The sequence below is a fragment of the Crocuta crocuta genome, unplaced genomic scaffold (assembly GCF_008692635.1).
Source record: "Crocuta crocuta isolate KB4526 unplaced genomic scaffold, BGI_CrCroc_1.0 scaffold1192, whole genome shotgun sequence".
Classification (NCBI taxonomy): Eukaryota; Metazoa; Chordata; class Mammalia; order Carnivora; family Hyaenidae; genus Crocuta; species Crocuta crocuta.
In genome coordinates this window covers 330,211-340,531 of record NW_027531292.1, presented here as the reverse complement: position 1 = coordinate 340,531, position 10,321 = coordinate 330,211, and the positions used below count along the sequence as shown (strand labels likewise).

At 67.8% G+C, this 10,321-nt stretch overlaps 2 protein-coding genes across 2 annotated transcripts in view; both read left to right on the top strand.

Moving 5' to 3' along the window:
• MUC5AC (mucin 5AC, oligomeric mucus/gel-forming) overlaps positions 1-6,300 on the top strand; it is an 18,587-nt gene extending 12,287 nt beyond the window's left edge. The window contains exons 29-42 of the mRNA XM_077771530.1: positions 31-115; positions 221-324; positions 458-489; positions 820-991; positions 2,442-2,543; positions 2,779-2,816; positions 3,236-3,358; positions 3,443-3,541; positions 3,828-3,947; positions 4,127-4,187; positions 4,288-4,469; positions 4,560-4,660; positions 5,820-5,930; positions 6,171-6,300. Of these exons, the coding sequence (XP_077627656.1) occupies positions 31-115; positions 221-324; positions 458-489; positions 820-991; positions 2,442-2,543; positions 2,779-2,816; positions 3,236-3,358; positions 3,443-3,541; positions 3,828-3,947; positions 4,127-4,187; positions 4,288-4,469; positions 4,560-4,660; positions 5,820-5,930; positions 6,171-6,300 (1,460 nt within the window). The remainder of the gene's footprint in view (positions 1-30; positions 116-220; positions 325-457; positions 490-819; positions 992-2,441; positions 2,544-2,778; positions 2,817-3,235; positions 3,359-3,442; positions 3,542-3,827; positions 3,948-4,126; positions 4,188-4,287; positions 4,470-4,559; positions 4,661-5,819; positions 5,931-6,170) is intronic.
• Positions 1-10,321, top strand: part of LOC144237803 (mucin-5B-like) — a 66,861-nt gene that overhangs the window by 19,355 nt on the left and 37,185 nt on the right.

The window sequence follows — 10,321 nt, the reverse complement described above, 5'->3', positions numbered from 1 at the left end:
CGGCCTCAGGTGTCTTCTCCCTCCACACAGCGTTCGCCTGCCCGGCTGGCAAGGTGTACCTGCCCTGTGGCCCGTCCAAGCCCTCGTACTGCTATGGGAACGACACCAGCCTCGTGTATGCACCCACCTCTCCTCATAGACCCACCCCGGGGCCCCCGGGCCGGCCTTCCCCTGCCCTGGAGGGCACAGGGACCAGGCCGGCCCTCTGCTGTCCCCACAGGGCTCTTCAGGACGCTGTCCCCATCACAGAAGGCTGCTTCTGTCCAGAGAACAGGACGCTTTTCAGCATGAGCTCTCAAGTCTGCGTGCCTGCCGGCTGCCACAGTACGTCCCNGGGCCGACCGCCCCCCCCGGTCTGCACTCCCAGCCAGAGCCCGGGCACCCCGACGGGGGTCCTGCCGCTGAAGGGCTGGGGGTTGCCACTGCTCACCGATGACCTCACTGTCTCTCCCTCCAGGGTGCCTGGGGCCCCGCGGGGAGGCCGTGGAGGTGAGTAGTTCATGCTGGGCCCAGGCGAGGGGAGGGAGGGGCCCAGGCTGCTCCAGCCAGACCGCGGAGGCTGCTGGGCGGGGGCACCCGGCCACGGGGAGGGCCCTGCCTGGTCCTCCACGGGGGACCCTGTGCTGCACTTGGACACAGTGAGGTCACCCACATGGCACCTCCCACCCCACCTCCCGCTCCTGAAGCCCCCTTCCCCCGGGCCCCCTGCTGGCCCTCATTGCTGGGCTCCCAGAACCACTCTGGTCTGGCTGCCGCTGTCCCTGGCCAGGCAGGTGACTGGCCCCACAGCCCCGGGCTCACACGTGCCTCCTCCTGCAGCCCGGCCACACCATCGTCGTGGACTGCCAGCGGTGCACCTGTGAGAACAGCACGCTGGCCATGAGCTGTCACAGAGAGCCCTGTCCGCTGCCCCCAGCCTGCCCCCTGCCTGGCTTTGTGCCTGTGCCTGCAGCCCCGCAGGCCGGCCAGTGCTGTCCCCAGTACAGCTGCGGTGAGTCCCGGCTGCTGCCCTCCATGTCTTCCGGGTCAGCACAGGCTGAGTGAACAGAGGCACCTGTCCGTGAGGGTGCCATGGCGCTGGCACCTGGGGGAGGCTGTCACCTGGGGGCCCCGCCACGTGGGGGAGGCTGTCACCTGAAGGATACTGTCACCTGGGGGACGCTGTCATCTGGGGGGAGGCTGTCACCTGGGGGACACTGTCACCTGGGGGAGGCTGTCACCTGGGGGAGGCTGTCACCTGGGGGACGCTGTCACCTGGGGGACACTGCCACCTGGGGGAGGCTGTCACCTGGGGGACACTGCCACCTGGGGGAGGCTGTCACCTGGGGGACACTGCCACCTGGGGGAGGCTGTCACCTGGGGGATGCTGTCACCTGGGGGAGGCTGTCACCTGGGGGATGCTGTCACCTGGGGGACGCTGTCATCTGGGGGGAGGCTGTCACCTGGGGGATGCTGTCATCTGGGGGACACTGCCACCTGGGGGAGGCTGTCACCTGGCAGGAGGCTGTCACCTAGAGGATACTGTCACCTGGGGGAGGCTCTCACCTGGGGGGAGGCTGTCGCCTGGGGGAGGCTGTCACCTGGGGGAGGCTCTCACCTGGCAGGAGGCTCTCACCTGGCAGGAGGCTGTCATCTGTGGGGATGCTGTCACCTGGGGGAGGCTGCCACCTGGGGGAGGCTGTCACCTGGCAGGAGGCTGTCACCTAGAGGATACTGTCACCTGGGGGAGGCTCTCACCTCGGGAGGCTGTCACCTGGCAGGAGGCTGTCATCTGTGGGGATGCTGTCACCTGGGGGAGGCTGTCACCTGGGGGATGCTGTCACCTGGGGGAGGCTGTCACCTGGGGGATGCTGTCACCTGGGGGACGCTGTCATCTGGGGGGAGGCTGTCACCTGGGGGACGCTGTCATCTGGGGGACACTGCCACCTGGGGGAGGCTGTCACCTGGGGGATGCTGTCACCTGGGGGGAGGCTGTCACCTGGGGGATGCTGTCATCTGGGGGGAGGCTGTCATCTGGGGGGAGGCTGTCACCTGGGGGGATGCTGTCATCTGGGGGACACTGCCACCTGGGGGAGGCTGTCACCTGGCAGGAGGCTGTCACCTAGAGGATACTGTCACCTGGGGGAGGCTCTCACCTGGGGGGAGGCTGTCGCCTGGGGGAGGCTGTCACCTGGGGGAGGCTGTCACCTGGGGGAGGCTGTCACCTGGGGAGGCTGTCACCTGGGGGGATGTTGTCACCTGGGGGGATGTTGTCACCTGGGGGGATGCTGTCACCTGGGGGAGGCTGTCACCTGAGGGATGCTGACATCTGGGGGGCCCACCGTCTGCCTGCTGGGTGGTCAGTATTCCTGACGACCTTTGGGGATGGCCCCCGGGTGGAGGTGGGAGCTCGTGCAGAGCTGGACACAGGCCCTTGAGCACCTCCCTCATGCGTACCGCAGCTTGTGACACCAGCTACTGCCCCAAGCCCGTGGCCTGTCCCGAGGGCTCCCACCCGATCATGACCTATGAGGAGGGGGCCTGCTGCCCCAGCCAGAACTGCAGTGAGTATCTATCTTCCGGGCTGCACTGGGCACTGTGGGCGGGGGCCCGCCTCTCTCAGGGTTCTCCATGGCTGGGGGTAGAGCTGGATGGGGCCGAAGCCGGGCCATCATGGCCTGGTGCCCCGGGGCTGGCCGGCCGCAGCGATGAGTGTGGGGATCGGCCGCTCTGGGGCGGCCGGTGCAGACGGGGCGGCAGGAGGGTGGGAGGTGAGGCTGATTGTCTCCTCTTGCACAGGCTGGAGTGTCTGCAGTGTAAACGGCACCTTGTACCAGGTAAGAGCCACATGGAGGCCGGGACCCCTGTGGCACACGGGACACTGAGTGTTCTCCGTCCTGCTGGCTCCTCCCCAAGCCCGGGCCAGGACCCCTGCTGGCTCGGGTGGACGCTGGGCAGCTGTGAGCGCTCCAGGGACCACCACCCACAGCCCGGTGTGGCCGAGGCCTGAGGTCGNCAAGGGCCCCCAACCTTGGTTTCCCCCGTCTGGGCCCTCTGGAGCAAGTGACGTCTCCAGGCACCCTGCCCACGGAGGCACAGGCCTGGGGGTCCCCATCTCCCACTCAGAGGTGCCACCAAGCGTCCCCCAGGGACAGTCTGCCTGGCGGAGGCCAGGCCTGGAGCGGGAGGTCCGGGAAGGCGGGGGCACCGGGTCGGGTCTGAGCTCTTCGGCGCTGGCCACCCTCACTCTCCCCAGCCTGGCTCCGTGGTCTCCTCCAGCCTGTGTGAAACGTGCAGGTGTGAGGTCTCCGGCAGCCCCCATTTGGACACGGTCGTCATCAGCTGTGAGACCCAGATTTGCACCCCCCACTGCCCCGTGGTGAGTGCCCGTGGCTGCCCCTGCCGTGCCGCCCAGGGAAGCCGGCCCCCGGGGCTCAGGCTGCATATCCACCCCTCCCTGCAGGGCTTCGAATACCAGGAGCGGAGTGGGCAGTGCTGCGGCGTGTGCGTGCAGCAGGCCTGTGTCGTGAACGCCAGTGACGGTTCCACCCACGTCTTCTCCGTGAGTGGTGGCCGCAGGGCCTGGCTCAGGAGCCCTGGGGCCAGGGAGTGAGTCTTGGGAGGGACAGAGCCGCCGCGGCCCTCCGAGGAGCCCCAGGGAGGCCGGGTCTCACCCCCACCTGGACGGAGGAGCTGCGAGGGGCACAGAGCCAGCAGGCTCCTGGCGCGCTGAGGCCCTCGGGCAGAGGCTGGGAGGGTTCCGGACGCCCCCGGGCTGGGAGGCAGACACACAGACTGCAGACGGGCCTCCCCTGCCCACTCACCCTGCTGGTGCTTCCTCCTTGCAGCCCGGCCAGTCCTGGTCAGACCCCAAGAACCCATGTGTGACCCACGAGTGTGAGAAGCACGGGGACGGGCTCGTGGTGGTGGCCAGGAGGAAGGCGTGTCCCCCGCTCAGCTGCCCTGCGGTGAGCTCCAGGGCCCCGCGGCCCCGCCCGGCCCACTGTGGGGGTGGGGGTGGGGGGCCAAGGTCGGCACGTGCAGCGCCCACAGAGGCACCACCCAGCTGCGCGGGGTTCACTGCTGAGTGTCCCCCACTTCCTGGCCGGATGCTGCGGCACTCAGGGCAGCCCCTCTGTCGGCACAGGCCCAGGCTCAGCTGAGTGAGGATGGCTGCTGTCCCTCCTGTCCACACCAACCCCAGAACAGTGAGTGGGGGTGTCCTCGGCGGCGGCCGATCCTGCCCACCTGGGGGGCCGGGGTTCCCACCCAGGCCTGACGCCCTGCACCCCTCCTGTGTCGCCCCAGGCTCCATGTGTGCCGTGTACCACAAGCTCGAGGTCATCAGGCAGCAAGGCTGCAGCTCCGTCACGCCCGTGAGCCTGGCCTACTGCCAGGGCAACTGCGGGGACAGCGGCACCAGGTACGGGAGCCCCTCACTCCGCCCGGGCAAGGCCGGCTCCCGCGGGGCGGCGCTCCCAGCGCTGGCGGTGCCGGGCAGATGGGGCTGGGGCGGGAGGGGGAGGCAGNNCTCCGTTACTGAGGCCGAAGACCGATGCCCCCCTTGGCGGCGTGCCCAGGGGTCAGCGGCGGCCCAGAGTCCACTAGGGGAGCAGCGCCAGCTGGCGGTCGGCGCGTGGGGCGCCGGGCCTGTGGTGGGCTCCAGGGGCGGGCGTGCCAGGTGNGGCTGCAGGGGGCAGCGGTGCAGCCCCCACAGAAGCCCAGGCCTGAAGAAGTCGGGGGCCGGGGCAGAGTGACGAGGAGCACAGCCGGGGGTGCAGAGTGCGCAGGCTGGGGGGGTCCGGGGCCCGCCTGCCCTCAAGGCTCCCGGCCACCTCCCTCCGGAACACACCGATACGCCGCCTGCCCCTGTGCCCCAGTCCCAAGGCCGGTGGGACCTGAGCCCTGGCCCAGGTGGCCTGAGACCAGGATGCGCTGCCCGCCCGGCCCCTCCCTCTCCGGGGTCCAGCCGGCCCTCGGAAGTGTGGGGGCCCCGACTGACCTGCAGCCCCCTCAGGGCCAGCCTAGGGTGGGCAGGGCTCCTCTGGCCGGGCGCCCAGCCTGCTCTCCCCCGGACATAAGCAGCACGAAAGGGTCTTATCAATGATGGTCACTTGGACGTGGGGCTCGGCTGTTCGGCCAGGCACCGGGAGGCAGAGCCTCACCCCTACCTCGGCCCTGGGCCTCGGGAAATGGCCACTGGCTTCACAAATACATCTGGAGCATTTTGCACCTTGTGGACTCTGTGTGATTTTTACGCTTGTCCGTGACACCCAGGAACAGGGCTAGGGCAGACCGGGTACCAGAGGGCACACCCCACCCCCACAGCAGGGACTGGGCAGACCGGGGTGGGGCTCCATCGGGAGGAGCTGGCTGCTGGGGGCTGTGGGAGAGCACCTATTCCTTCAGAGGATGGGGCAGGGAGAGGGAGGGAGTCCCACCTGACACCTGGGTCACTGGGCCTCAGGACACCTTTATCTGCCCAGCAGGCCTCGTGTGGTGAAGGAACCTTCTAGAAGGCTCCATGTTTTTCCCACAAGCTTCAGGTTCCTCATCACACTGACGCTGAGATCCGCGTGTGAGCACGAGTGTGCTTGTGTGTGTGCGCAAGTGTGAGTGTGCAAGCACGAGGGCAGTGTGGCTGTACGAGTGTGTGAGGGGGCGTGTGTGCACAAGTGTGCGTGCGAGCGCATGAGTGAGCTTGTGCATGCACGCGTGTGCACGCAGCCCCACCGCACACTGAACCCGTACCCCTTCCCTCATGCTCCCTGCCCCCCCCGATCTGCCGAGAACCTCCATGTTCCTAAAGCCCAGCCCCCTCGTCCCTCTTCCTCACCCAGACGCTCCCACGCAGACACAGGCCGGCCGCGGGCTGGGCCAGCCCCGCAGCAGCACCGGGTGTGCGGACCGGGCTGGCCCTTGCCCCAAAGACCTGGCCAGGGCAGTCCCAGGTGGGGTGGGGACTGCCTTTTACAGTTTATGTCGTGCACCCCCCTCCACGTGGTTGCCCTCTCCCCTGCGTGGAGGGCGGAGCCTCAAGTGCCCTGGTCCAGTCCCAGCCCTGCCCGATCAGCTCCTGCTGCGGCCACGCGGCAAGTGGAGCCGACCTCAGAGCTCGACCCCTCCTGTCACTGACCAGCTGGTGGCAGAGGGGTTCCTTCGGCCGTGACCCCACGACCCCTTGGGGTCAGGAGACCGCCTGGGTGTGAGGCGGACGGCCCCAGCCACGCAGGGGCAGGGGACTGGCTGCCAGCACCAGGGGCCGCCTCCTTGGGCAGTGCATTCTCAGGCCTCTGGCGCCAGGAGCCGCTGCTCCCTTGACCGGCTGACCCGGCAGCTGTGGGTGGCACTCGGATCGGTGCTGCTGCCCCCCCCACCCAGGCGATCATGTGTCAGGGCGAGCCTCCTCTTCCTCTAGGTGCGGTGACTAATCCCCCACCCCCTGGAGAGAGCAGGGCCCCCTGCCTGGAACGGCAGCAGGGCAGCGGGAAGGAACCCTGACGGCCGGCCAGCCCCAGCCCCAGCAGCAACGCCTCGGCCAGGTTATGCAAGTTATTTCTGGAAAGAGCGACAAGCTAGGTGTGGTCACCAAGGCCACCAGGGTCCCACAGGCGACGCTCCTCCAGGCCACAGCTCAGGGCCACCGCCTTCTTGGGCTCCGGGGGGGGGGGGATGGGCTGTCACCTTTGGGGTGGGGATATGTGGCCAGAAGAGGCCCCAGTTGGCCAGGGCTGTCCTGGGCCCCTCGACACCCCACCTCCTGTGGCCTCTGTGGGAGTCTGGCCTTGGTGAACCTTTGGGGCTGGGCGAGAGGTTCGCAGCTCTGACAAGGAAGGGGTGCTGCACCCCCACACTTGGAGAGCCCAGACTGGGAGCGAGCTTCTGCCCAGGAAGGGGGAGGCCAGAGGTTCCCAGAGCCAGGGAACGAGGGGAGTGAGAACCGTGGCGGGCAGGCCAGCTCGCAGCTGCCTCCCGACCTGCACTCTCAGCGTCCCACACCGTCAGGGACCCCACACCGTCAGGGACACTGCGTCCGGCAGACCCCCCTCCCCCCACCGGCCCTGGCCCATTGGAGAAGGCTGCTGGGCCTGAGGCCACACCCCCGGGGCACAGTTCCACGGGACGCTGGACACACGGGGGCTGCCCTCAGTCGGGGGACACTGTGCAGGCAGTGAGCCGGTCCCTGTGCTGGACCGGGCACGCCTCCGCCCAGTGACACAGTGACACAGCCTGTGGATGGGAAGCTGCAGATGGCGTGCCCACCTGCGATGGAGTGGACAGAAGCCTCTGGACACCTCTGGGCCTTTCCCAGAGCCGCGCCATGAAAGACCGTTCCAGAGGGGGACACGTGGGGCACACAACAGGGCCCCATGAAGGAACGGAGGTGAGGCGCACTGCCCAGCACGTGTCTGCGAGTCGTCTGACCCACGTGGCCCCAGGCCGAGCCACCGCGCTGTGGTCCGGGGAGCGACGTGGCAGATGTGTGGGGTCAGAGCTGCTCCAGCGTCCAGGCCCATGGAACAGAGGGCGCAGCATGCCCGAGGGGCCGGGCCCGGGGGACACCTGCCTGCCCGGCGGCCTGGCAGAAACGGGCGAGCACATTCCTGGGAACAGAGCCACGGGGTTAAGGCAGAAAAGGGCAACTCGAGTGGCTGAGGTGGGGGGTTCTGGCACCTGCAGTGGGGGTCCCGTTCTGTGCGGCTACAGGTGTGTCCGAGGGGGACCAGGACAGGCAGACACGTGGCCGAGGCGGGCATCGGGCTCAGCGAGGGTGAGAGGGCCCTGGGGGGCCCGGACAGAGGCGGTCCAGCAGCCTCGTCCTTCAGCTCCCCAGGACGGGTGGGGGTTGGATGGAAGACGGGGAGACCAGCTGGGCTCCGGGGAAGGTAGTGGGGAGCGAGGTGGGCTCAGAGGTGAAGGTGACAGGTCAGCCGATGGACAGGGGGAAGGAGGGGAGGCTGAGAGAGGGGCTGGGACGTAGGAGCTCAACGCCCCCCACCCCCACGTTGCCTTTGACCATCGGCTGCCCTGTGGAGATGTCAGGTGGGCAGGTGGGTGCGCAGGGCAGACAGGGCAGGGCCTGCCTTTGCTGGGCTGGCAAAGAGGGGGCAGCCCTCCAGCTGGGGAGCTGGGGCATCCAAAGAGTGAGTATAGATAGAAAAGCAGGGGGCGTGTGGAGGGGACAGAGGGGAGGGGAGGGGAAGGTGGGCGAAGGGAAGGGGGAGGGAAGGGAGAGGAGAGGAGATGACTGGAGCTGGGGGAAGGAAAGAGGAGGTGGGGAGAGGTGTCCTCCAGAGATAGGACCTGGGAGGGGAAGATGGAGGTGGGTGCTGTGCCTGGTCGCGGGGAGAGATTCCTTTGACCAGATTTAAAATGTCAGCTGTGCCCGATGACGGAGGGTGTTGGTGACATAAAGTACGGATTCCTGTCCGCATGGACAGGGTGACCGAGGAGGGCAAGGCCTGGAGGAGGTGTTTGCTGCGTCCACAATCAGCACGGGTGCCCTCTGTAGTGGTGGCTTTCTCACGGGTCATAAAATGCACTAGAGTGTCACACCCAGGTTCTTCTTTACAGCAAGGAATAAACATACAATGCCTGTGTTACCGTTATGAAGCCTGCACACCTGGTCCTAGAGAAAAACACACTCCTGACTGAGGTTCCAGAGCGGAGCGCTGGGGGTAGCAAGACCCGCCCAAACCACCAGGCTGATGAGATCAGGGTCAGCACGGGGGCCCAGGGCCCCCGCCTGCCCGGTGCCCAGCCCAGGGCCCCCCGCCTGCCCGGTGCCCAGCCCGGGCCCCCCGCCTGCCCGGTGCCCAGAGCAGGGGCAGGAGGGAGGGTTCCGGGAAGGGTGCCTGGGACAGGTGCATGCTGACATAGCCCCAAGAATATGGAGGCCGAGGCAGCCCCCCGGTGGGGCTCAGGGCCCACAGTGTTCCCCGCCGAGCTCAGGGCCACCTTGTCCCTCTGTGAGCGCCCAGGCCGCATTGCCTATGCAATGACAGAGCGGGTGAGGTGCCCTGGGGCCGCTCCAGCCTGGGGGCAGAGGCAGCCCACCTCAGGGGCTCGGTCTGAGCAGGGGACACAGATCCTGCCCACCTTGGGCCCAGCCCTTCCTCTTCTCAGGAGCCCCCCAGCTGTGCACAGAGCCGGGGGCCCCATGGCAGCCCAGGTGTCTGGAGTCTGTCCGCAGGTAGTAGCCTTGACCTCGCATTCCCTAGGCTTGGTTTTGAGGGTCCCAAGTGGAGCCCAGGGGTGAGGGGGCTTCTGTCCTGTCCCCAGACCTGGCCCCTTCCTGCGCTCCACCCCCACAGCCATCACCCCCGGCCCCAGGAGACAGCTCCCGCCGCCTTACTTGGTCTCATCTCTGGGGGGGGGTCTGGATTTCCCCGTAGCCCCAGCGGCCTTGCTCTGTCCTTGCCTGATGGCTCCCGAGCCTCCACGGGGCCACGAGAGGACCAGTCCGTATTTTGTGAAAACCAGCAAGAAGCCAAGCCCGCGGAGAGCAGTGCTGGCAGGGGCCTGGCTCCCGGTGGGCGCGGGACCTGCCTTGGCCCGGATCCAAGTCACACCCCAGCACCTTACCCCTGTGGCAGGAGGGCGCTAGGCCCGTGAAGCCAGCTGAGCTCTCACCGGGACTCCCCCTCCCCGACCAGGGTCGTCACACACCGCTGTCCCTGGGCAGCGTCCATGCCTCCCAACTCCGGGCTTCAGGGAAATGGAGTCTCTCCAGCCACAGCTGGGCTGGTTTCGCAGCTCTGTTCCCGGAGAAGCAGGCGCACTGCTCATGTGGCTCTGACCCTCACCCGCTGGCCTGCCGTGCATGCCCCCGGGGGCCCTCCTCTGCACCCGCCCTCCCCCACCCCCACCGCCAAGAGCTAGGTTCACAGTTCAGAGTTAAGTCACCCACCACTGGCCTGGGGACAGTTGTAACCCCAGCCTGTGGTCTCATGGCCCAAGCGCTGGAATGCAATCTCGTGTCCCCCAGGAGCAGCCCAGACACACTCACCCCCAGCGTGTCGCTGCATCCTACTTACTGAGAGTCGGGAACGTCCCAGATGTCAGGATGCCGCAGAGGCCACGACAGGACATGGGTAAGAAGACATCCCGGCGTGACCCCTGATGGCCGCCCCAGAAAAACGCACCAGGGTGAAGCCGGGGGCTGCCAGAGGTCACTCAAGGGACCGCTACCCCAAGAAGGAGGGGTCCCACAAAGGGGCCGTCCTCTGCTGCTCAGCCTCCCCAGCCCTGGGGCCTGAGCAGGACAAAGCATGCAGGAGGCAGGGGCGTCCCCAGTCCCCTCTCCTGGCCACTGCTGGGTCTCTGCGCTGGTGGGGTGGGC